At 49.0% G+C, this 27167-nt stretch overlaps 1 protein-coding gene and 1 pseudogene across 2 annotated transcripts; both read right to left on the minus strand.

Moving 5' to 3' along the window:
* Nucleotides 1–1536: 1536 nt before the first annotated feature.
* Nucleotides 1537–25087, minus strand: F10 (coagulation factor X). Of its 2 annotated transcripts, none has more exons than XM_066380528.1 (8): nt 24967–25087; nt 22568–22728; nt 16019–16043; nt 14768–14881; nt 13039–13170; nt 10318–10568; nt 7329–7442; nt 1537–2180 (listed from the first exon to the last, which is right to left on the minus strand). In XM_066380528.1, exons 1-8 carry the CDS (start codon nt 25034–25036, stop codon nt 1548–1550), a joined length of 1500 nt encoding a protein of 499 aa, XP_066236625.1. In that variant the 5' UTR covers nt 25037–25087; the 3' UTR covers nt 1537–1547. The 2 variants fall into 2 exon arrangements, with proteins under 2 accessions (XP_066236625.1, XP_066236626.1); XM_066380529.1 differs by having other exon boundaries at nt 1537–2143; nt 7325–7442.
* On the minus strand, nt 19702–20394 carry LOC136403252 (lysine--tRNA ligase pseudogene; annotated as a pseudogene).
* Nucleotides 25088–27167: the final 2080 nt, after the last annotated feature.

Below are 27167 nucleotides of genomic sequence, written 5' to 3' on the forward strand. Positions count from 1 at the left end.
CAACCGGCCAGGGCCAGCAAACATAGGTTTTATTTGTAACTCTTCCCCGAGTTCTCTCTGGAGCTCAAACAACCTTCGAGCTCCAGAAACAGGAGCCCACGTCTGGGGTTTGCCTCCGGACGGAGACCAGTCAGCTGTACAGACAACCCTTGCCCTGACGACAGGGTGGGTGGTCTCCAGCCAGCTGAGCCACTTTGGGCAGTGGCTCTCTTTGAGGAGGAGTCAAAGCAGGTAAAAGGAGAAGCGTCACCCTCGATTTTTCCTGCGCTCCTCAGACTGTTTCTGGAAGACTGCACACTCGTCCACATTGATTTTTCTAACCTTGCGATATCCCCTGTCTACAGAACACTCTAACCTTGCAATATCTCTTGTTTACGGGGTGGGAGGAGCTACTGACATTCGGGGAAGTTTTTGTAGTGAGACTTTGAAACTTTGCTTAGCAAAGTTACGCAAAATGCAAACTCTCTAGGGACATTTAGAACACACCTGTCTGGTCTAAAGTGACCTTTTCCATTTTCCAAAAGCACGTTTGGATTTCATGACCATTTAAGTCTAAGGCCTTGGAGTTGGCGTGGACAGTAATGGGAAAGGACTTGGCATTTAGACATGACCCAGTTGAAGAGAGGGGAGCCCTCCTGCAGCCCCCACCAACACACGCCACGTGCACGGGGCTCACCTGAGGAGCTGTAGAAGCGTCTGGGGCCCATGCCCACCCTGCAGACTCTGATTTGAGTGCTCTGGGTGTGGCCTGGATGAAGGACTCCAGACCACCCGGATCTGGAGGCAGTGGGTACCTAGTGGGCATGTAAGGGCTCCTGGCTCAGGAGGCCGTGCCAGGGTGGGCCTGAGCTTGGTAGCATTCTAGAAGTGCCCCAGAAGATGCTAGCATGAAGCCAGAAAGAAGAACCAGTGGTTAAATCAACGTTAAAGTGTCTCCGCCAATGAGAAGCTCTGTGGGCCTTCCCTTCCCAGGAAGTCTGCCTTTCACTGGAAGCCCGGAGGACACATTTCCACCGTCGTTTTAGTCCCAGAAGTGAATTACAGGCCTGGGGAAGTTACGCTGACACCTGTGGAGAACCCTGACCCCGACCCCAGGGTGACACCACCCAGCCATGGTCTGGCCCTGACCCTTGCTTCGCCTTCTCTCTGCACTCCCCAAACATTTCCACTGTGCTGGGTGTGGCCAGCCAAGATGGCAGTTTAGGTCAATTAGAAACAGAAAAATGCACTATGAATGGAAACGGCCCCCTCACGGTTTTGAGCAGAGGAGTCAGTCATCCTGGCAAGCTGTAAACCCCTGTCCTATAAAGTGTAACATTTCTGGGAGGAATCTTCCAACTTGGCGAGGGAAAGCCATGATCTAGTTAGTGTTCCAAATGAAAATTTCATGTCCCACTTAATAGAGCAAGGGCAAAATCAGTATAAGGAACTGGTGCAGATCTAACCATCCCAGATAGAAAACCTGTTCCAGGACTCAGCCTGTTCAGAACGGCAAGTGTTAAAACGAAACGGAACACCAGTGGCGGCCAGCGGGTCTTGGGCTGGAATCACTTTAATGAGGGGGTAGGTGCAGAGACTCCCTGCTCGGGCTGGGCCTTGGCCTTGGCTCTCATGGACTTATCGATCCACTTGAGGAAATTGGTGACTTTGGTATAGATCCCAAACTTTCCTTTCTGTGCACATCCTTCTCCCCAGCTGACGATACCAGTGACATAGTAGGTTTCTTTGAATTCGGTGACGTGGGGACCCCCGCTGTCCCCCTGACAGGCGTCCTCGAGCTTTGAGTCATAGCCGGCACAGAACATGTTCGGGGTGATGGTGAACCGGGTGGACAGCTTGCACGTGTTCCTGTCCACGTAGGGCACCTCCAGCCGCTTGAGGGTGGTGGACGAGCGGCCCTTCTCGTGGGTGCGGCCGAAGCCGCTCACGATGCCCGTTTTCTGTGTCATGAGAGTCGACTCTCCCCAGTCCTTCTTGGGCAGGCAAGCAGGGGCCACGTTCATGCGGAACACGATGGGCGTCTTCAGCTTGAGCACGGCGATGTCAAAGTCGTAAGTCTCCTTGACGAACTTGTTGTGCTTTATGATCACCTCCACCTCGTGCACCATCTCATTGCCGTCTTCCTTTTCTGTGTTGCGATCACCTGGAATACGGTGAGGGCATGGCGGTGTTAGCTCAGCCTGGGCCACGAATTCACATGTGGGTTACTTGTTAAAGTTGTTATTTTTTTTTTCTGATTAAAAAATGGTATATGGCCCTGGCTGGTTATCTCAGTGGTAGAGCGTCGGCCTGGTGTGCAGGAGTCCCAGGTTCAATTCCCGGCCAGGGCACACAGGAGAAGCGCCCATCTGCTTCTCCACCCCTCCCCCTCTCCTTCCTCTCTGTCTTTCTCTTCCCCTCCCACAGCCGAGGCTCCATTGGAGTAAAGTTGGCCCAGGCGCTGAGGATGGCTCCATGGCCTCTGCCTCAGGCGTTAGAATGGCTCTGGTTTCAACAGAGCAACGCCCCAGATGGGCAGAGCATCGCCCCGTGGTGGGCATGCCGGGTGGATCCCGGTCGGGCGCATGCGGGAGTCTGTCTGACTGCCTCCCCGTTTCCAACTTCAGAAAAATACAAAAAAATAAAAAATAAAAAATGGTATATGGTCATGAGAAAACTAGAAAAATATAAGAAATCATAAAAAGGTGAATAAAATTGACCTGAAAGAGCAACCATTAGTAACATTTTTCTCTGTATGTTCCAAACTCCAGAGACTTTCAGTTCATTAATTTGTGGAAAGATATTTTCTGAGTATGTATCATGTGCAGGGATGTGAGGGAGCTGAAGGTCTTATGTTCTAGACCTATGCTGCCAAGAGGGTCTCCATCAGCTCCAGGCCCGACTGGGCATTGGAAATGTGACCGGTCTGAACAGTGATATGCTGTGAGAGTCATATTTCAGACTTAGGATGAAAAAAAGTATTCAAAATAGTGTATAAATAATTTTCTTTTTTTAATCGAGTGAGTGAGAGACAGACAGGAACAGACAGACAGAAAGGGAGAGAGATGAAAAGCACCAACTCATAGTGGCGGCACTTTAGTTGTTCATTGATTGCTTTCTCATTTGTGCCTTGACCAGAGGGCTTCAGCCGAGCCAGTGACACCTTGCTCAGGCCAGAGACCTTGGGCTTTAAGGCAGAGACATTTGGGCTCAAACCAGCTACTACAGGTGCATGTCTAGGATCCCATGCTCAAGCTGGTGACCCCATGCTTAAGTGGTGAGCCTGTGCTCAGGTCAGGTGAGCCTGTGCTCAAGCCAGCGACCTTGGGGTTTCGAACCTGGGTCTTCAGTGCCCCAGGCTGATGCTCTATCCACTGTGCCACCACCTGGTCAGGCAACTCATAAATACTTTTAAAATTGATTACATATTAAAATAATAATATTTTTGATATATTGGATTAAATAAGGTATATTACTAAAATTAATTTCACCTGTAAACTTATAAAATATGTAATAGAAAATTTAATGTAACTAGAAAATTAAAATTACATATGTGGCTCACATTTAGGGTTTGCACTGAATAGCTCAGGTGTCTGATAGAGAAGGACAGGCATTATGAAATAATCCCACAGACAAAACTATGGGAGGCAGAGGGACTCGGTGCTCAGATTGTTGACAGGGGGCTCTGGAAGCCTTCCCAGAGGAAAGGTCCCTGAGAGGAGACCCATCACGCTGGGCATGGACACCAAGGGCCTCAGGGAGGACTGTGAGGGAGGAGAACTGGACTGGCTCAGGGAGGACGATGAGGGAGGAGCACTGGACTGGCTCAGGGAGGACGGTGAGGGAGGAGAACTGGACTGGCTCAGGGAGAACGGTGAGGGAGGAGAACTGGACTGGCTCAGGGAGGACGGTGAGGGAGGAGAACTGGACTGGCTCAGGGAGGATGGTGAGGGAGGAGAACTGGACTGGCTCAGGGAGGACGGTGAGGGAGGAGAACTGGACTGGCTCAGGGAGGACGGTGAGGGAGGAGAACTGGACTGTGAGGGAGGATGGTGAGGGAGGAGAACTGGACTGGCTCAGGGAGGACGGTGAGGGAGGAGAACTGGACTGGCTCAGGGAGGACGGTGAGGGAGGAGAACTGGACTGGCTCAGGGAGGACAGTGAGGGAGGAGAACTGGACTGGCTCAGGGAGGACGGTGAGGGAGGAGAACTGGACTGGCTCAGGGAGGACGGTGAGGGAGGAGAACTGAACTGTGAGGGAGGACGGTGAGGGAGGAGAACTGGACTGTGAGGGAGGACTTTGAGGGAGGAGAACTGGACTGGCTCAGGGAGGACGGTGAGGGAGGAGAACTGGACTGTGAGGGAGGACGGTGAGGGAGGAGAACTGGACTGTGAGGGAGGACGGTGAGGGAGGAGAACTGGACTGGCTCAGGGAGGATGGTGAGGGAGGAGAACTGGACTGGCTCAGGGAGGACGGTGAGGGAGGAGAACTGGACTGTGAGGGAGGACGGTGAGGGAGGAGAACTGGACTGGCTCAGGGAGGACGGTGAGGGAGGAGAACTGGACTGGCTCAGGGAGGACGGTGAGGGAGGAGAACTGGACTGTGAGGGAGGAGAACTGGACTGTGAGGGAGGACGGTGAGGGAGGAGAACTGGACTGTGAGGGAGGATGGTGAGGGAGGGGAACTGGACTGTGAGGGAGGAGAACTGGACTGTGAGGGAGGACGGTGAGGGAGGAGAACTGGACTGGCTCAGGGAGGATGGTGAGGGAGGAGAACTGGACTGGCTCAGGGAGGACGGTGAGGGAGGAGAACTGGACTGGCTCAGGGAGGACGGTGAGGGAGGAGAACTGGACTGGCTCAGGGAGGACGGTGAGGGAGGAGAACTGGACTGTGAGGGAGGAGAACTGGACTGTGAGGGAGGACGGTGAGGGAGGAGAACTGGACTGTGAGGGAGGAGAACTGGACTGTGAGGGAGGACGGTGAGGGAGGAGCACTGGACTGGCTCAGGGAGGACAGTGAGGGAGGAGAACTGGACTGGCTCAGGGAGGACGGTGAGGGAGGAGAACTGGACTGTGAGGGAGGACGGTGAGGGAGGAGAACTGGACTGTGAGGGAGGACGGTGAGGGAGGAGAACTGGACTGGCTCAGGGAGGATGGTGAGGGAGGAGAACTGGACTGTGAGGGAGGACGGTGAGGGAGGAGAACTGGACTGGCTCAGGGAGGACGGTGAGGGAGGAGAACTGGACTGGCTCAGGGAGGACGGTGAGGGAGGAGAACTGGACTGGCTCAGGGAGGACGGTGAGGGAGGAGAACTGGACTGTGAGGGAGGACGGTGAGGGAGGAGAACTGGACTGGCTCAGGGAGGACGGTGAGGGAGGAGAACTGGACTGGCTCAGGGAGGACGGTGAGGGAGGAGAACTGGACTGTGAGGGAGGAGAACTGGACTGTGAGGGAGGACGGTGAGGGAGGAGAACTGGACTGGCTCAGGGAGGACGGTGAGGGAGGAGAACTGGACTGTGAGGGAGGAGAACTGGACTGTGAGGGAGGACGGTGAGGGAGGAGGACTGGACTGGCTCAGGGAGGACGGTGAGGGAGGAGAACTGGACTGGCTCAGGGAGGACGGTGAGGGAGGAGAACTGGACTGGCTCAGGGAGGACGGTGAGGGAGGGGAACTGGACTGTGAGGGAGGACGGTGAGGGAGGAGAACTGGACTGGCTCAGGGAGGACGGTGAGGGAGGAGAACTGGACTGGCTCAGGGAGGACTGTGAGGGAGGAGAACTGGACTGGCTCAGGGAGGACGGTGAGGGAGGAGAACTGGACTGGCTCAGGGAGGACGGTGAGGGAGGAGAACTGGACTGGCTCAGGGAGGACGGTGAGGGAGGAGAACTGGACTGGCTCAGGGAGGACGGTGAGGGAGGAGAACTGGACTGGCTCAGGGAGGACGGTGAGGGAGGAGCACTGGACTGGCTCAGGGAGGACGGTGAGGGAGGAGAACTGGACTGGCTCAGGGAGGACGGTGAGGGAGGAGAACTGGACTGTGAGGGAGGAGAACTGGACTGGCTCAGGGAGGACGGTGAGGGAGGAGAACTGGACTGGCTCAGGGAGGACGGTGAGGGAGGAGAACTGGACTGGCTCAGGGAGGACGGTGAGGGAGGAGAACTGGACTGGCTCAGGGAGGACTGTGAGGGAGGAGAACTGGACTGGCTCAGGGAGGACGATGAGGGAGGAGAACTGGACTGGCTCAGGGAGGATGGTGAGGGAGGAGAACTGGACTGGCTCAGGGAGGACGATGAGGGAGGAGAACTGGACTGTGAGGGAGGAGCACTGGACTGGCTCAGGGAGGACGGTGAGGGAGGAGAACTGGACTGGCTCAGGGAGGACTGTGAGGGAGGAGAACTGGACTGTGAGGGAGGAGAACTGGACTGGCTCAGGGAGGACGGTGAGGGAGGAGAACTGGACTGGCTCAGGGAGGACGGTGAGGGAGGAGAACTGGACTGGCTCAGGGAGGACGGTGAGGGAGGAGAACTGGACTGTGAGGGAGGAGAACTGGACTGGCTCAGGGAGGACGGTGAGGGAGGAGAACTGGACTGGCTCAGGGAGGACTGTGAGGGAGGGGAACTGGACTGTGAGGGAGGAGAACTGGACTGGCTCAGGGAGGACGGTGAGGGAGGAGCACTGGACTGGCTCAGGGAGGACGGTGAGGGAGGGGAACTGGACTGGCTCAGGGAGGACGGTGAGGGAGGAGAACTGGACTGGCTCAGGGAGGACGGTGAGGGAGGAGCACTGGACGGTGAGGGAGGAGAACTGGACTGGCTCAGGGAGGACTGTGAGGGAGGAGCACTGGACGGTGAGGGAGGAGAACTGGACTGGCTCAGGGAGGACGGTGAGGGAGGAGAACTGGACTGGCTCAGGGAGGACTGTGAGGGAGGAGCACTGGACTGGCTCAGGGAGGACGGTGAGGGAGGAGAACTGGACTGGCTCAGGGAGGACGGTGAGGGAGGAGAACTGGACTGGCTCAGGGAGGACGGTGAGGGAGGAGAACTGGACTGGCTCAGGGAAGGCCCCCCCCTTCCTAGACCTCTCCAGTCTCCTCATTTCTCTTCTACCTCTACTCTTCATCCTCATCTTCACTCTCCTTTTTTCTTTCTCTTCCCCTTCTCATATTCCTCTCTCGCTTCTTTCTCCCCCTCCCTTTCCTTTTCCTCCTCTGTGAAACTACCCCCCGCCTGGATTCCAGTAAGTTTATCTAGTGTTTTCAACAAATTGGATTAGTTCTAATGGTTTCTGAAAAGAGGGAAGTGACAGTGGGCCCTTCAGGGCAGCTTAGGGGAACGGTGCCACTTACCTACCCTCACTTTGAATCTCCTGGCTTGGTAAAGACAGTGAGCGGCGGTGAGGACGTAGAACTCATTCAGGATGGTGCCTCCGCAAAAGCCCTGGTTCTCCTCGTTGATGAGCAAAGCCTGCAACGGTAACACCAGAGCCAGACAGGTTGAGTCTGACTTTCTGAGAAGATGAATTTGGAAACTTTAATTCAAGCCTTCCTCTCCATTGCCCCCACCCCGATCAGGGCATCCCCCTCCCACAGCTGGTGCCCAGTTGAGCCTTCCCCTGCTCCTGCCCTTCACCCTCTGCTGCCCTTTCCCACAAGAGAACTGTGGCATCTTCCGGGCTGTGGCCCAGCGTGGCCAGTCCTGCAGATCTTCCAACTTCGCATCACCACACCTGTCCCCCTGGCCATTCAGCCCACTGCCCTGGCATCTTCTCCGAGAGGTGGCTCATGGCTGACCCCACAGCACCTTCCAGGCTCCTCTAAACCTACTCTGATTCCACTGCACGGCACCTCACACCATCTAACCTTGACTTCACGCACCAGCCTTATTCATTTACTCCACAGGCATTTGTTGGGGCAAGCACTAGTTACTGAGTAAGGTCCTGTCATGATTTACCCACCTCTTTTCCCACCTGGACTATGAACTCTGACAAACATTAGTCTTTTATATCTTCTGGATCTGTCACAGCACTCTCTAAAGAGTCATGCCCAGAAAAACAATTCTCACTGTGGTAAAAATCTTTGTGCATTATAGACCGAGACCAGGCAGAAGCCAGTCTGTAGAGAACATGCTTGCTTATACTGATGCGACCTCTGGGCTCTAGAACAGTCCCGCTATCAAGGTTGATTTTTTGATAATCACGGTGGAATCTATGTGGCTACTTCTGTGAGGGGTGTTCACCTTGACTTGGGATTTGGTAGTGAGGAGTATTCCACTCGGGGATGAGCCCTGATGAGCAAGTGAAAGGCACCACAGACAACTCTCCCGTTTTCCTTCTCACCCAAAGCACTGGGCTTGCAAATCCAAAGACGGAGAATTTTTTATCTTTTCCTCTCTCTTGGGAATTCCATATTCTCTAAGCAAAACTTATTGGGTGGAGATACGTGTAGGTTAATGAGACAATTACCGTCAAGTTCTAAGAGAACTCTTGAAAACATTCCTGACTAGTATGTAGAACAGATGTTCCTTGACTTATGATGAGGTCACGTCCCAACAAACCCATCGTGAGTTGAAAATATTGTAAGTCAGAAATCTATTCAATACACCAACCTACTAAATATCATAGTTCAACCTAGCCAAACTTAAACATGCTCACAACACGAAGGCCCAAAACACTAGCAACACAGTTCGCTGTAAAATATCTGTTGTTCACCCTGATCACGTGGTTTCCTGCTCAGCATTATGAAAGAATATCATGTTGTACGTATCGCTAGCCCAGGAAAGATCAATGTGTGTCACTTTCATACCATCATAAAGTCAAAAACTTGTAAGTCAAACCATTAAGTCAGGGACCATCTGTACTCCTTTTTTTGCATAATTTATCAACTCATAATTCAACTTGGGTGATGAGTGAGGGTGAGTCGGTCTTTTTAAGATTTGGACACCATCTGTTCTTCTTAAAGATGGAGATGAGGCAACTTGCTAAGACTGGAAGCAGGAGAGCGAAGATCATGAGTCCCCATAGGCTCGCTGAGGGACCCTCTGGCGAGGATCCTTCCGACCAAGTGCCCTTCTCTGTCCTGTCTGCCTGGGAAGTCCCAGAACTCCGAGTCAGACCCCTCCACGCCGTGGGGACCTTGTCCTGTTCATCCCAGGGGACCTTCATTATACTCCCAGTGGAACCACTTTCGTGGCCTTCATCGCACATCAACTTGAAATTTAGGTGGATCTCACCTTTCTTCCTAGATATAGATGTCCTTATATCAGAGAAGTAACTCTGATGATTTCGGAGCCTGCATACACAACCCCCAGTTCAGTGCCTGACATACAAGTTCTCCATCAATATGTGGTGGATGAATGATGACTAGATGTTAAAGTGTCCCCCTTGAGCTCTTGCTAATTCAGACCAAGTCACACCTGTAATGTAGCTTAGAGATGAGGGGTGAGCTGAGGTAATTTCTAAAGGTTGTTGGTGGCTCTGGGATTCTTGCTTGTAGGAGAAGCTGTTTTGGCTTTGGACACTAAAAACGTAAAGTCCAAGTTAGAACTGTCAGAGAAAATCGAGGCCATTCAGTCAAATTTGAATCAAATAAATAGTGTAACAAGTGTGTTCCATGTGATACCTAGTGTATAGTTACATTAAAAATTATTCGTTATTTATCTGAAATTCAAAGTTAAGTGGAAGTCCTGTGTTTTTATTTGCTAAATATGGCAACTTGAGTGTAAATGACGAAAGAATGATTTTTTACCTTTGAAAACAAATGGATGTATTTTTCTCTAAGATACTATCTGCCTTACTATTAGAATGTAGGTGTTTGAATAAATTATTTTTTACCTAATTAAAAATGAAACAAGGAAAGTAAATCTTACTGTCTCCCGTCTAGGACAAGAGCAAGCAGAGGCCTCACCCGCCATCAGGGGAGACACTCTCTACCTGCTCCTGAACCTGTGGCCTGAGCTGCCCCCCTTCGCCTGTAGGCAGAGGTTTTACTACTCAAATCCTGAGCACACAGGTGGGCGTGGGCGGCGGGGGTGGGAAGGCATGGGCAGGGGCCCACCTTCTTCCCACCTCAGGTGGGCGTGGGCGGCGGGGGTGGGAAGGCATGGGCAGGGGCCCACCTTCTTCCCATCTCAGGTGGGCGTGGGCGGCGGGGGTGGGAAGGCATGGGCAGGGGCCCACCTTCTTCCCACCTCAGGTTCCTTCAGCTTCGGGGCCCAGTGCCTGCGGAGGGTCGACACCCGTGCGTGCGTGGGCAGCACGGGCCGGCCCCAAGGGCTGTGCCTGCAGTGCCAGCCAGGATGGGTTCCCCATTCAGATAACTCCCGAAGCGCGCTCAGCAGTTACCTGCCAGGGACACTCGCCCTCTCCGCAGTCCCTCCCTCCCACAATCCGGACGATTTTGCTTTCCGCCTCCGCAGAGCTGCTCTCCGTGTTGTTCAGGTTCAGCTGATCGAAAGGGTTCTCAGTGGGATCCAGGTCTTCAGGGTCAGACTGGTCCACCAGGACAGTTTCGGGATAGTTCTCGCTGCTCTGGGAGGCCTGGGCCACCGACCTCTTCCTACGGGCCTCAGTGAGCTTCCCACAGGGAAAAGGCTCTGTGAGGAAACAAACAAACAAACGGGGTGGGGCTTCAGCATAGCAAAAATGTCCCCACACAACCCATGTAGTCACCATGTAGCAGGAGGAGTCAGGAGGCAGGAGAGAGGGTCCAACCCCATGGTAAGGGGCTGAGATGGCTCAAAGAAATGCAGCTGGAAGGGTACCTAGGAAGGGTATGAGGGGCTCTTAGGGTGCAGAGTGCTCTGTGTCCTGATAGGGGTGGTGTTACAAGGTGGATGTGATTGTCACAATTCAGGGAACGTGCACCTCATGTCAGCGCACCCCACTGTGTGTCAGTTTTACCTAAATGACACTGCTGTGAACATTGACCTTTGGGGTTGACCTACTTACACTGAAGGAGATGCCTGCAATCTATTTGGAAATGCATCAAAATAATAGAGGGGCTTGTGATAGAGGACAAACAGGGCGGGGGTGGGGGGTGGGGAACGGGCAGACCGGTGGTGCGAGGAGAGTGAGATAGAGGTTAATGGTAGAACTCAGGGAGGGGCACATGGTGCGCACTGTCAAATCCTGTCAACCCTGCTGTGTGTGTAGAACATTTATTTCCTAATGAAATGTTTCAAAAAAGAGGGGGGAGTTCTGGGCAAAAGGGACAATATGTGCAAACAATTTGAGGCAAAAGAAGAAGCACTTCAACATGGCTTGGTATGATAATGTCCAACAACTATAGCTATCCTTAAAAGCACCTAGCACAGGGGAGAGAAATATCAGTAAGTAGGAGAAAGCTTCCTTCTGTATGATCGCCACCGAAGGAACTGAGACAGACAGGGGCCCAAAGCAGGACAGAGAAAGAGAGAGGTGTGGTGAGCCAATCTCAAAATGGGTGGCTTCTCTCTGCTGCCCTGTGTGTGTCTAAGATCAGATAAGCAAAACATAGTTCTTTTTAGTGTTTGCACTCGCTCTTGCAGGACCCGCAGGAACCCTGCCCGCCACCCCCACCACAGGGTCTGTTGGATGTGTTAGCTGGAGATCTGGAGCTCTTCACCCAAAGGTTCGGCAGTTCTGCGTTAATATTTGTAAGCACTGCCCTCTGAAAGTCTAAATCAGCAAGCAGTTTACCTGATTTTATTTTCAAACACCGAAGGCTATTAAACTTATCTGTAGTTATTCCTGGAGTTGAAACAAAATTTGCATGCACAGTACAATGTCTACCCTCCATTTTTGAAGCAGCTCAAGTTTAAATCTCATTACCAATGGAAATGTGAATGACACTGTCTTCTACTTGTTGAGGAAGTTGCTGTCACATAATTGCTGTCATCCTGGGATACTCCTGCCTTCTGGAGTGAGCCTGGGACTCTGCATTTCCACCCTCCACCCCCACTCTCTAGTTGATGCCAAAGCTGTCAGATCAGTCAGGGAGCCACAAGTTGATGAGCAATCGGGGCCCTGTGAGATTAAGTTAAGAGAGGGGGGGGGCCTCTCAGGCCCTCTGGCCTGAGGTTGGCCTTGCCAGCAGAGCGGGAACTTCCTACAGTGTGTGAGACCTGGGCTCTCCCACCCCAGATCCCGGGCCTGTCACTCAGCCCCTTAGTTCATCATGCCCTCTGAGAGCTTCTAGGCCAGACTCATGGTGTCCAGCTCTTATCAAGGAAAAGAAAAAATAAATTTGACTAACATTGGGGCCCAAACAACATAAATTATTTCTTGAGGGTCCTTGGCTCCCTCCCCTTCTGGCCCAACTCCCCAGTTCCCACAGGCCGGCACTGCCCCTCACTGGCCTGCACTCTCGCCCTGTTCCACTGTAACCCCGGCCTCCCTAGCTTCCTGCCCTACCCAGGTGTGAGGCTGGTGGCTGTGGCCCTGCAGATTCGCATTGAATTTGGGCCAATGGTTAAGGAACTGTGGAGCCGGAGGATGGTGGGCCATTCCAATTTATTGGAGGCTCACAAAGACAGGCAAGCCAAAAGAAGAAAGAAAAAGAAAAACAAAGGAAAACCTGCTTTTCTCAGTGGAAGGCAAGGGGTCAGGAAACAAACCACACTTCGCAGTGGTGGTGGTGGTGGGGGGGGGGGGCGATGGAGCGTGATCTGATCTCATGGCCCCTGAGGGGAAGCACTTGTATCCTTACAATAGTGCTGTCACATGCCCGTGCACTAACTGCACAAAGTGCTTACAGCCGGTAAACCAGGGAGCAAGCCTGACACGGCTGTTTTCCCTACACCAGGGCTATGAGACATGCCTTCTTCACACTCTACATAGTTAGGGTTTGTTATGAGTCAGGCACTGTGCAGAGTGCCTTCCATGAATCACTCCCTTATTTCTCACATTCACTAAGCAGTTAGGTGATATGATTGGTCCCGTTTTTCAGATGGTTCACAGAAACAGTGGGTCTGTTTCCAAACCTTGCAGCCCATCCAGGATGCTCTAGCAGGGCTGCTCACCAGTATTGGCACTGCTCTCTCTGACTCAGGGAGCCCTAATGGGGCGGTTCCATACTCCTCCTACCTGTGGTGATGCAGGACTTGCCGTTGTCACCCAGGACATACCCACGGGCACAGGAGCACACAACGGAGTTCTGCTCCTCATTGCAGAACTGGTCACATTCCCCATTGTTCACGCTGCAGAGTTTTCGTGTGACTGTAGGAGAGGCATGTTGGCTCTCAGGACAGGTGGGGGAAACAGGCTGCAGCTAGTCGCGAGGAAGGACAGCAACCCCAGGAAGACATACACCTACCTGTGAATTCTACAGTGGGCCACCCAGCTAGAACAAAGGACCAGAGCCACGTGGCCAGCGCACATCAGCTAGGTGCAAACAGGACAGGCTGCCCCTGGCTGGAGGGGTGAGGGGGCCATACCTCTGTGTGAGCTCCTCTCACTGCCCTGCTGCCTCCCTAGACTGCACGGGGAAACCATGGCATGCACTCATGGGGAGAGCTGAGTGTCTGCAGAGCCGTGGGCACCAGCATTCCGGAAGCTCCCTAAGTAATCTGATCATGGCCAGTAAGGACCCTGGAGGTTGAGAGGGTTTACGTTCAGCCCTAAGAAAGCACGTGGATCCTGACCAGCATGGAGGGGCTGCTTGCAGGAGGTGGTTTTGGGGGTCAGGCTCTCAGGAGGAGCCTGGCGGAGTGGCCAGGCCAGGCTTCTGGCCCTCGAGGCTGGGCTGAGTGCGCCCCTCACAGCTCAGCAGCTCTGACTAGGCCAGTCACCCACCTGCCGCCTCCAGTGTGCACTGAACATCAAACTCTAAACTGCATCAGTGATGCCACCTGGCAATTTACTCTCCACATTTGGGTTTTGATGAAAAAAATAATCACAGTGCAAAGATCAACATTCATGAACCTTAGAAAACATTCACAATAGCCCTGAGGTCAGCCAAAAGGTGTGCAGGAGTGGCAGCTCTGGACTTGGGTGGAATGATGCATAATTGATACTCCCATCAGGGAAAATTCCAAAGTAATCCAATCCAAGAGCACATTGTAAAGATTATAAATGAACTAATTTAAAAGAAATACAAATGCTTTTTATTAGGGAAAACTGGTCTAATACTAACTTAATTTTTATTTGAAAGTTAATCGCCATATATGAGGAAAACTCTTGGTGACTTTTCCACGTAGAATTAATTAAATGTTTCAGGTTTTTATAATTGGACAATCCTGAACACTTAAGTATTGACATTTGCATTCATAAACATAAGTGGAAAGTGGTGATTTAGAACCACTGTCCAGGTCCTAGCCGGATGGCTTAGTGGGTATCCCAGCATACATGCTAATCTTTCTCTCTTTCCCTTCCCCCTGCCTCCCTCTCAAATCAATGGAAAAATAAAAAAAATAAACCAACCAACAAACAAACAAAAAAAAAACATCGTCCAGGACCACAAGGAATGTGAGTAACAGCGATTAGGAATACAGCTCTACTGCAAGGAGAAGGGTCAGTTCTCATCTCCATGCTGAGGGGCCACTGCTTCACGCAAGTTCCGCAGCTTCTCTCAGAGGAACTGAGGGGGGCGGTGTGTCTCACTGTACTCCAGAACTGAATGGATTGTAGGAAACGTGGGGCTGTTACTTTTTTTTTTTTTTTCTGTTTCTACCGTGGCTCCTCATAGTGGAGCACAGACTCCAAATCAGAAGAGACATGAGATTGTTTCCTTGGACATTTTAGGTTTTTTCCTCTTACCCAACTTTGATTCTTTAGGTAACTCTGACTTGAAGGCATACGAAGAAGAGGAACTCACATAATTCACAGTTTTTGCCATCATATCCTTCAGAACAGGTGCACGTATATTCCCCGAGGCCGTCTTTACACTTGCCCTGATTCAGGCAAGGACTGCTCTCACACTGGTCACCATCTGCAGAGAAAGGATTTGGAAACCAAAGCGTGCAGGCAATTTCCGTTATCATGGAAATGAGTTTGCTATGTTGATCTTGGCCCACATTTTTTCAGATAACTTGAGTGAACTTGGAAATTCTTCCTGTTTTCCTGTCAACAGCTTCTCCTATCTGAACTTCATTTTATCCCCACCATTTGTGGCTATGTGTACGTGATATCCTTATCTAATTGGATCATTGACTGAGCTTTCCAGTTTTTGCTGAAGGATTTGTCAACATTTTTACATCAAAGTGAGGAACTCTGGGCTGGTGACCAGGCGGGACCAGCTGGAAGGTTGAAGGATAGGTGATTGCCTGACGCTGTTTCTGGGTTTAGCATTGATGAGAGGGACATTAGGGTCCTTCTTTCCAAATGCTCTGGGGATAAAATGAGAATGGAGAGACAATTGCTCAGCACTAACATGGGACTTCACACTTCTTGCTGTATTTGTACAATCTAATATAGAGATAAGTCCAATAGTCATTCTGAGAAATTGGAATGTTGTTACCAGAATGAAAACATAAATCATGATTAATATCATTTCAGGTGCTGTAAGCATTAAATCAAGGTGGTTACCTTATTGGAGGACTCAATATTTCAGAATCTATTTTTTTCTAATATAGTTGGATTTAAAAAATTCTCACTAAATGTTGTATTCTAAAATGAGAATAAACTGACTTAAATCTATATTTAAGTAACAAAACTAAGATTTGTATAAAGTTACTATAAAAAACTATTTCATAATAACTGTTATGAAAATACTCAGAGGAAAAACATTTTAAATAAATAAAATTTAAACAGGAGCAGAAAGGAAATTCAGGAAGCATTTTCAAAATTCAAATAGAATTTCTCCAATTTAAATATCCTAATGAACCCTTTTTTTTCTTTTTCTTTTTTTAAAAAAAGATTTTATTTATTCATTTAAGAGAGGAGAGAGAAAGAGAGAGAAGGGAGGAGAAGCACGAAACATCAACTTCCATATGTGCCTTGACCAGGCAAGCCCAGGGTTTTGAACCAGCAACCTCAGCGTTCCAGGTCGATGTTTTATCCACTGCACTACTACAGTTCAGACCTACTGAACCCTTTTCACTCAAGATTAAAGTAGAAAGCATCTCACCTTTGTATTTATTCCAGAATTCATCCTAAAAGGAAAAAAATATTTTAAAGTATGTTTGGAAAAACACAAACATTTTACAACAATAATAACCATAAGTTAGTAACTCAATCTTAGTAAGATACTTTCCCAAACAGAAGTCATTTTCTGCAACGTTGCTCTAGAACTATTCAATCTAAAAGGGAACATTTTTCAGATATTCTACCTCTATAAAGGTGTGGCTTCAATTACCATCTCTGTTTAATATTGAAAATTTATTTTCAAGTCAATCATTAAGAAATGGATTGTTCCAAAAATGATCTGCTCTGTTTGCTACTCCAGTGAATGGTTTTAAGTTGAAGTTCTTGGGTTAAAAATTCAATAAAGGATTGAATTATTGGTGAATAATTCTGATAACTTTAAAATATAATTACATCCTGGCTGGTTGGCTCAGCAGTAGAGTGTTGGCCTGGCTTATGGAAGTCCTGGGTTTGATTCCCAGTCAGGGCACACAGCAGAAGTGACCATCTACTCCCCCTCTGCCCCCTCCCACAGCCATGGCTCAAATGAGCAAGTTGGCCCCGGCACTAAGGATGACTCCATGGCCTCGCTGCAGGCACTGGAATAGCTCAGTTGCTGAGCAACAGAGCAGTGGTCCCAGATGGGCAGAAGATCAGCCCCAGAGGGGGGTTGCCAAGTGGAGCCTGGTCAAGGTGCATGAGATGGACTATCTCTCACTTGATTTTTAATTATTTTTATTTATTCATTTTAGAGAAGAGAGAGAGAGAGAGAGAGAGAGAAGGGGGAGGAGCAGGAAGTGTAAACTCCCATACGTGCCTTGACCGGGCAAGCCCAGCGTTTTGAACTGGCGACCTCAGCGTTCCAGGTCGACGCTTGATCCACTGCGCCACCACAGGTCAGGCTCTCACTTGATTTAATTAATTAATTAATTGGTAATTAAATTAAAACAAGGCATCAAGAGCTTATATTATACTAAAAACTGTTTATTGTCTTAAAATCTTTTTTATTATTGTAGTAGGTTAAATAGTGTCTCCCCACCCCCCAAATTCAGGTGTAACTTCACAATGTTACCTTAATTGGCAATAGGGTTTTTGCAGATGTAATTAAGGAATCGATTGAGATGAGATCATACTGGATTAGAGTGGACCTAAGTTAATGAGAATGTCTTCACAAGAGACAGAAAAGAACACACAGAGCCCTGGCCGGTTGGCTCAGCGGTAGAGCGTCGGCCTGGCGTGCGGGGGACCCGGGCTCAATTCCCGGCCAGGGCACATAGGAGAAGCGCCCATTTGCTTCTCCACTCCCACCCCCTCCTTCCTCTCTGTCTCTCTCTTCCCCTCCCGCAGCCAAGACTCCATTGGAGCAAAGATGGCCTGGGCGCTGGGGATGGCTCCTTGGCCTCTGCCCCAGGCGCTAGAGTGGCTCTGGTCGCGGCAGAGCGACACCCCGGAGGGGCAGAGCATTGCGCCCTGGTGGGCAGAGCGTCACCCCTGGTGGGCGTGCCGGGTGGATCCCGGTCGGGCGCATGCGGGAGTCTGTCTGACTGTCTCTCCCCGTTTCTAGCTTCAGAAAAATACAAAAAAAAAAAAGGAACACACAGAGACACACAGAGAGAAGGCCATGTGAAGAGGGAAGCAGAGATTGCAGTGATGTCTCTACAAGCCAAAGAAGGGCAAGGATTGCTGGGAGCTGCCAGGAGCTGGGAGAGAGGCATGGACATATTTCTCAGATCTTCCTGAAGAAACAAACTCTGGTGACACCTTAATGTCAGACTTGCAGCCTCCAGAATTGAGAGAATAATTTTTTTAAGGGACCTAGTTTGTGGTTTTATTTTACTTTTGTTTTTAAGTGTCTTAACATGAAAGCTTACAGTATCAGTTTCAGACCTTTCTTCTTTTCCAATAAAATATTTAATACTATACATTCCCCCATAAGCACTATGTTAGCTGCATCCCACAGATTTTATATATGTTAATTTTTGTTCAGCTGAAGATATTTTCTGATTCCCTCTAAGACTTCTTCTTTGACCCACATATTATTTAACAGTGTGTTAATTTCCACGTACTTGGAAATTTTCCTGTTATTGACTTTTGGTTAATTTCATCACATTTTAAATTCGTTAAGATGTGTTTTATGATACAGGTTATGGTGTATCTTGTGCAGAGAAAGTTCCACGGGTGCTTGGCAAGGAAGTGTATTCTGCTGTTGTTGGGAATCCTATAAATATCAATTAGGTTCAGGTCAAGTGATGTTTGGAGAATTGGAGGAAAAATATGGTAAACTCACAATCTATGATACTTTGAATTCTAGTCTTCTTCAATGTACTGCTAATGTTTACTTTTCAGGGTCCTAAATACCTGTTCCATGCATTCTAGCCAGTTTTTGTAACTATATTCAGTAGGGAACAGGGTAGGATGTACTTTCTTCGTATTACTTGGAATCATAACTTGTTGATAACTTTTGACCCAGTAATCTTTCTCTGGAATAGCTATTCTTAGAAGATAATCCAGAAGAAATATTGTAGGTGTGTTTTCACAATAGCAGTATAAAAATAACTTACATGGTTAAATCACGAGAAAAGTAAATGTGACAATACCATAAAATGTAATTTAGGTCTTCAGAATTTATAAGTATGGTAGCTATATAGAAGTAAGGAAGACTGTTTGGGAAATGATGCTGAGAAAAAAAGTAGCACCTGAACTTGAATTAGCATTGCAATTATTTTTATTATTATTATTTTTAACAAACTATGTATGTGTATGTGAATTAAAGGAACATTTAAAAATGAAAATGGTCCTTAAAATTACGAGTACTTTTTTAAAAAGTCAAATCATTTATTTGGGAATGAAAAGAAATGAATCCTCAATTCCTCTTTTCTCTTCTTGTGGCTGAAATGAACACTGATAGTCGGATGAATAGAAACATACGAGAATCCCTCGCAGACCTTGACCTTTTACAGGAACACAAAGATGTCTGAGTCACACAACTTACAATTACTCCTTTCCAGACAGATCTGCCGATTTTGTTTTCATGGTTGCTACACTCGCGTCTTATCTTCAGGTTTTACGGTAGGAGACACAAGTACTTCTTTAATGTGACCAGAGTCTGTGAGGAACATGTTCGTGCCACAGGCTGCTGCGGGATCCATGGCAGTATAGAGGTTTTCATCTACGAACACGGCCTCCGCATCAGCACAGCTTTGGCCTGTTCTTCCTTTCCTTCCTTCCTCCCTCTCTCTATCCCTCCCATCCTTCGAACTTCTGTAAGATTTTATCTGAGCCAAAATTGATACTAGTTGCCAGGAAGCAAGACCTCAAATGCTTCTTTCTGTCTTGTTCTTTAAAAACCTGCTTGCTGCTGCATGGGACCATTTAACTCACTGCAGGTTCTGCACACTTCCTTTTTCATGACAAATAGCTCTAAGTGCTCAGGGAGACCGAGAGTGGTCCACTTGGCCGAAGATCTCATTATTTGTGGGTGATCACAGATGAATGCGGGGTTGCTGCAGCTCACATTCGGGAACTCTCTGACAAGATTAGCAAAGAGTCTGGCTGTGGTCTGAGGTGAAGGACATAGATAGCCTTTGCCACAGATTTGGCAAGAATTAAAGACATCTTTTTTGAGTTCTGAAGAGATTAGATTTTGACAGCTTCTGGCATGCTAGTCTGTCCCAGGGCTTGCTCAAGTTATTCACCATGCTGACTCTCTGGAAGGGGTGAAGTCAGTCTCATGGTTTGGTCTTCTGGGCCATCGAGATCATTGGTCATCTTGTCTGTAACATGCTTTATCATCCCTGAGATAATCTCCATTATTTCATGAGGTCATAATAATGTGCAGAGGCTACCTAAAACTTGCAGGCAACGAATTAAAGTCAAATCATCTGGAACTGGCATCCAATTTCACAAACCTGGTCAATGCCACTCACCAGCAGCATCTTACGGTAGAGTTCTGGAGCCATTCTGATATGTAAGCTCATGTCAGCTATTGTGATGGGTGACGAAAAACTTGGCTACAGCTCTACTTGAGATGACATTCATCCTAATAATTTCAATGTCTAGGAACCCCAGCTTACCCAGAAAACTTCTTATATACGTGATGCTGTCAGTGTGGATAATAAATTTCTTCTTCACAAAGTCATTCAGGTTCAAACTCAAGTATCTCTGATGATATTGTGTTTCTTTGTCTTTGAAGCCAAAGTAAGGATGAGGGGACATGTGAGGAGGTAGGCAGTAGTGTATCTCTTAGTGAAGAGCCATGCTCAGTAAACCTTTCTTGGTTTTCCCAGGATTCTCCTGAACTCCAATTATGTCTCCCTGAGGCAGTCTGTTATTGATATGAATAAATTTTTCTTCTGATTTGAATTTCTTTGACTTGGCCATGACTTGCCACTTGACCTGTCCTTGAACGGCACAGAAGATGAACTTCCCCCAGAAGCTCTTCTGGTGTGGATCCTACCTGCCGCCTTCAGGGTGATATTGGTCAGGTGGTCTCCAGGTGCAGCGAGTGAGCAGGTCTTCGTGGAATCCGTGGAGTGCGGGTCTCCCCAGACCCCGGCGTCTGATGGATGCTCCCCTGTAGTCCTGTGGCAGTGGTATGGCGATGGTGGCAGTAGCCTAGCCCAGCTGCCTATCCTGGAGCTCCTGCTCAGCCTCCTTCTCGGCTACTGTCTTTGCCGCTTTCAGGCATCAGTTCATTCTTGCTGTTTCACTCACTGCCACCCATTGTCATCTCACCTCCTCGTGGTGGCCATCTTTCCCAAGGGCCCTACCAATGGTGGGATTCAGCTGGTTCACACCAGGTTGGCAGAACCAATACCTAATTTTTTGTTGAGTTCAGTGAATTGGTTGTTAAAATGGCACTTGTAATCAGAATTCTTTCTAAGGTGGGCAACTGGGCAGCTACCCAATGTGGAAATCACACATTTACATTCCCTATTCTTTTTAAACATTCATCTGTGCAACAGGGTATTCTAAGTGCCTGTAGTAATGTCCATTCCGTCCATAGGTGAAAAAAATTTGATGGAACTATGCTTGTAATATTCATTAATTCATTTCATAAAACTCATTATACCTTTGGTGAAATACTACATTTTAACTCCTTCGTGTTTGTTACTTCACTAAACAAACATATAACATTAAGAGAAAAGGTGTCAAACAACCAGGGGTGTTGTTTTTTTTCCTCAGGTATTACTTAATATTTTTCATTCTTATCCCCTAACCCACCAGGTGGGTTTTGTTTGTTTGTTTTCTCAGGTATTATTTAATATTTTTTTCATTAAAATTTTAAAACTCTTTCTTATAACATAATCTAGTTTTGTGTACCTCTTTTATTGTTCTTATTTAGGTATTAAATGCATGAAATAATAAACTACATTTCAGTATATATTTTTTATACTTAAAATAGTCATTAGGGCAGAGAACCGGTTGTTAAATTATTTGAATCCCACCACTGGGCCCTACCCAAGGCGGGGGAGGCTCCTTAGTGACTTCACAGAAGGCAACGAGACCCCGCCTGTTCCAGGGGTGAGGAGGAGGGCACATACGGAGCTGCTGCCTTTGGAGACGCACTCATATGCCGGTCACTCTTTAGGATGCAACCTGGGTGCCCGATGTCAAATATAACTGTGGTCATGGATTTGGGCAAAGACCCAATGGGTTTCATGTCTCTGTGTGTGTGGCCCAACCCAAGGAGGTGTGGCTTAGGGCGTGAATAATTTTTAAATACACTTGTTATATTTTAGAATTGATTTAACAATACCGTCAGAATTTCTTATAACTCTTGTAACCAATTTCAGGCCATAACTTCCTCTCAGTTTCCCACCCACGAAACACGTTAATGTGCCTCACCTGGTGGGTTAGGGGACAAGAATGAATGCCACTGAAACTGGTAGAAGGAGAGAGTGGCCACACTCCCTATACAGGGCGTCCTTGGGTTACGACACAGTTCTGTTCCTACGACAGTGACGTAACCCCAATTTTGGTGTAAGTCAAAACACACCCTATCCTCAGTCACTTACCTATCCTAACACAGTTGTAAAATTATAATCTAAAACGTAAAGACACAACTAAGCCACAGAAAAAGGAAAAGGACATAAATATATTGTATTGTACACTATATTGTAGTAACAGTCCAAGATGGTGTAGGTGAGTGTACTAGGGGACGCCAACTTCCTTCCTCACTCATACTCTGCATTACTGCGTATTCTTCCGCCACGCACAATCAAGCTAGTTTGCCCATATAGTCCGTAAGTATGATGCTAACAGTGTAAGCTGGAACACTCATGTCTCAATTTTTAAAAGTTTTTATGGGAGTCAGCGTCATGAACTTGAAACGTTGTATGTCGAGACTGTCATAACTGGAGGACCCCTTGTCCCAGAAAGTTCTTACTGGGCTGTTCTCTTCTGTCAGAGGCCACAGCACAGAAAGACATGTAATGGGATCCCAACATGGACTACAATAACAGCCTCCACCAGGGGCAACCAGTGCCAGACAGCATCCCCATTTGGGCCGAACACAGTCCACAACTGATCTCCCCGTCTCATCGACCCTTACCGTCTTCTCGATGTTCTCAAAGACTTCTCGGGCTTCTTCGTAGGAACAAGTCTCTTCCCAACACTCTCTTTCAAGGTTTCCTTTCTTCATCTCTTCTAAAAATGTATTCGCCCTCCGGGCCCTCTCCAGGACAGTGTTGGCGCGTTCCCGGTTAATAAACACTGGAAGACAGGGAAGGACCCCAAGTGCCTTACAAAATTACCTGCTGTCCCCTCAGCCTGTAGTGTCTTGTCACCTCCATGCTGCAAAAGGCTGAAGAGTCCCTCCTCAGGCAGTAAGGCTGGGAAGGAAATGCCCATCTCCCTTATGAGTCTTCCTTGTGTGACAGTATAAGACATCTGTTCTAGATACTGCACACCCTTCTCTGGAGAAGTAAACACATCTCATCCAATCAACTTACTATCCTTCCTGCACATTCACACCCAGCTTTAGGGTGGTCATTTCAAACCCTTCTTTTTAGCTCTCCTATCTCAGAGTGGTTCCAGGACACTGTCACCCCGCCACACGCACGCACACACACACACACACACACACAGGCAATTTCACTCTGTGTGTTGGCCCAGGCTGTACCCCTCCACTCCTACCTCCACTCTGAACCTCTCCCATCCTTCAAGATCTCAGCTCTGAGTTAAGTGGGAAATTGTGATATTGTTTTGATCACAATCAACAGGTAAAGGTATGATTTATATGAAGTCCCAGGTTTCATGTACACACAATTATAACAGAAGTTTTAAGAAATAGTACTTACAACTATTTTCTATAAAATAGTACTTACTACAAAATTTTCTACTTGACTCTGTTCTATTTCATTTTAAAAAAAAACCCTATTGACTTGATTTTATGACTCACAAATGAGTTCATGACCTTCCAATTTAAACGTCTCGGGTCAGAGGATCTCTGGATGCTCCCAATGGTGTCTGTCTACAGCTGAGTCGTCCCCACCTCTCTGCCTGAGCCTTATTTGTCTCTCATTCATCCATTTCTTTTCTTCTTTCCATGGCAAAGAGAATGCCCTCAGATTCTTTCTTTCACCTTCTGTACTTCTCTCTCTATTTTTCCCCGTGGAAGAATTAAGAGTCTCACCATAATTAAGATCCTTCAAGTTGATACTTCTAGCCCCAACTTCCATCCTAGCTTTATGTTTTCAACTTTCTCATTATGACGATGTCTTGCCTCCTCTCAGAGCTCCAAACTAAAACTGAAAAAAACAGTACTACAGACTGAAGGTTTGAGTTTCAAATACATCATGGTCACCTACTACTTAGTATTGGCAAATGGAAATTACAATACATACTTACCTCATAGGGTCGTTTTAAAGAATGTGTGCGACTCCTAGTGTTCAGTTTGGTGCACATTAGGTGCTCAAGGAAAGTTAGCTTCACTCCTACCTCAAAGTACTTGCCCTTTCAAATTCCTCTTTTGTGTGTGTGTGTGTGTGTGTGTGTGTGTGTGTGTGTGTGTGACATCAACATTATCCCAACAGTATCAGGTTCAAACTTGCTATTGGTGTGCCCCCCCCACTACTCCGACTACCTGCTCCAATACCGAGCACTTGCTTTGAAATAAAACCCAGACAGTGGTTTCTCCCCCCTATCCTTTCCCTACGTCGGTTTCTTCCCTGTTCTGTTGTTCTCTTTCATGTTTCCACTTTCCACCGTTTTCTCACGTCCCACGCACCTGAGTCCTTTCTGCCTGCTTCTCAGGGCTCTGTCCTTGCACCTGATTAGGGTACAGGCAACCCACTCCCACCCGGAGTGATACCATTTCTGCTCTTTCCTCTGACTCTGCTCTGCTCCTTCCCTTCCTAAGGCTTTTCTCTTTGGACAGACCCTGGGGTCCTGGGAGGTCCAGAGACCCCTATCTGTCCAGCCTCGGACTGGGCAGCTCCTTCCCCTGGCTGAGCCGACCTGGAGATGGCCACATTGGCTTCTCCTCCATCCCCCTTTCTGCCATGGAAACTCCTCTCTGTCTGCGGCTCCCCCGCCCTCTCTCCCCACCTTACTTTGGCAGAGAAAGAGGACTTCGCTGTTTCCGCCTGCCATCTCTCTCTTCACTCCCTCTCTTTCTTCATCTCCTTCCCTCTCTGTTTTCTGGCTCTCTTTCTTCAGTCTTTTTCTGTGTCTCTGTCTTGGTTTCTGTCTGTCTGTCTGTCTCTGTCTCTGTCCATGCATTTCTATCGCTCTTTGTGACCTCTGACCTGGTGTCTGACTCTCCACCCATGAGGAGGCACACAAAGCCCCAAGCTACCTTAGCTGAGACCCAAGCCCAGCGGTCTCATGTCAGCCCCTGCCAGGGGACGGGCACCCACTGTCCATACTGCGGAGGCTCTAGGACACCTGTCCCCACCCTCTCTCCTCCCTGAGGCCACCTCTGCAGTCTGCAGGCTGAGGAGCGCTTACCACTTCCCCCTGGAAGCAGGAAGCTGGCCAGTGAGGCACTGAGCAGGATGAGACATAGCAGGCCCGCCATGGTGTGGCCTAAGACACGTCTCTGTCCCCACTGTGACAGGCCTCCGGGGCAAGGTTCACTCACCCTGGCTGGGGGGGTGGATGATTGTCCTTCTGCTTATCGCAGCCTTCTGATTGGAGCCTGGGCCAGTTGGGGGTGAAGGGCAGGGGCAGGTGAGCATGCTGGGGGCACTGTCACCTGGTCTGTGTAGCCCTGGGGAGATCCCAGCGGAACCTCGGCCATAACCGTATGCTTCAGGCCATAGGAACTTTTTGTTCTAAGAAAGCAAAAATGTCATTTTATAGTTTTCAGACATTTATGTGTGGCTCTCATTTCATCCTTTCAATCAGATGAAAGCTAAGTACCATTTCCCTGAACTTTTCTGCAGAACAGAAAGCTGAACCTTACAGAGAGTTGAAGCGCCTCGGGTTCCTGTGGGGTGCGAACCCAGGAGTTTCCACCCGAGTGTCTTACTCTTCCCTCGGGTTTGAACCAGTCCTCCTGCTCACAGGCCTCTCTCTCCAGGTGGTGTCAGGCGGGGCCTCACGAAGGGCCTCTAGCCTCTAGCACAGAGGATCCTGGCGCCTGCACTTGACCTGCTGTGTGTCAAGCTTGTAACCCCACCCCCAAAATTCAGGGGACCTGGGAGGCGGAGCTCGCTTGACCCTTCGTGCAGCACCGCTCCTTGTGCACGGGCTCCTACAGGTGCTTCTGGGAGGACCCACCCTACCTGGCATGCTGGAGGGATGTGTTCTGCCGGAACCCCCAGATGATCTGTCGACCTCAGGACAAGGAGGCTCGAAGTCAGGAGACACTCTGCCAGAAGGAGCTCCTCAGCATGCTTCTCAGCCTCACAGATAAGCCAGGAAGTCCACAGAGTCTTTTTTTTTTTTTTATTTTCTGTGTGTGACAGACACAGAGAGAGGGACAGACAGGGACAGACAGGCAGGAAGGGAGAGAGATGAGAAGCATCAATTCTTCGTTGCGGCTCCTTAGTCTCCTTAGTTGTTCATTGATTGCTTTCTCATATGTGCCTTGACCAGGGGGTTGCAGTAGAGCGAGTGACCCCTTGCTCAAGCCAGTGACCTTGGGCTTCAAGCCAGTGACCTTGGGCTTCAAGCCAGCGACCTTTGGGCTTAAACCAGAGACCATGGGGTCATGTCTATGATCCCACACTCAAGCCAGCAACCCCACGCTTAAGCCAGATAAGCCTGCGCTCAAGCTGACGACCTTGAGGTTTTGAACCTGGGTCCTCTGCGTCCCAGTTCGACGCTCTATCCACTGGGCCATCGCCTGGTCAGGCCACACAGCTTCTCTTTTTTTTGGACATTTCTTTTTTTTTTTTATTGAGGCAGAGAGTCAGAGAGAGGGATAGATAGGGACAGACAGACAGGAATGGAGAGAAATGAGAAGCATCAATTATCAGTTTTTCGTTGCAACACCTTAGTTGTTCATTGATTGCTTTCTCATATGTGCCTTGACCGTGGGCCTTCAGCAGACTGAGTAACCCCTTGCTCAAGCCAGCGACCTTGGGTCCAAGCTGGTAAGCTTTTGCTCAAACCAAATGAGCCCATGCTCAAGCTGACGACCTTGAGGTTTTGAACCTGGGTCCTCTGCGTCCCAGTCCGATGCTCTATCCACTGCGCCACCGCCTGGTCAGGCCACACAGCTTCTCTTAACAACAATTTGCCTCACATACTCTACTAGGGGTGAGGGTGGGGCGGGGAGAATGGGCCGCGAGTCAGAGGCCTTACAGCGTGGTCCACTTCTCACTGAGGCAGAGCTCAGTACAGGTCATCAGGCTGAGAACTCAGAGGGGGGCGTGGTGCTTGAAGACCAGGACTGAAGGCGGCTTCACCAGCCAGCTCCTCCCTAAGGCTCCCCCTTGCTACTTACTCCCCTCATGCAGGGCCAGGAAGTGTGGGCCGTACCATCTCCAGGGAATATGAGAGTCTTGTTTGTTGACTCTCATCTCGGGGAGGTCCCAGAACTCAGTGTGGTGTCTCTTTGCAAGAAAGGACAGGTGTCAGAGAAGGGCGAGTCACCTCAGGTCAGTGGAAGCAGCCTGCCACCTTATAGGCACACTGGGGGGGGGGAGGGGAGGTGTACGTGCTAGGTAGTGGGTACATAGCAGGTACCAGGCTCACTCCCA

The sequence above is a fragment of the Saccopteryx leptura genome, chromosome 4 (genome assembly GCF_036850995.1).
Source record: "Saccopteryx leptura isolate mSacLep1 chromosome 4, mSacLep1_pri_phased_curated, whole genome shotgun sequence".
Classification (NCBI taxonomy): Eukaryota; Metazoa; Chordata; class Mammalia; order Chiroptera; family Emballonuridae; genus Saccopteryx; species Saccopteryx leptura.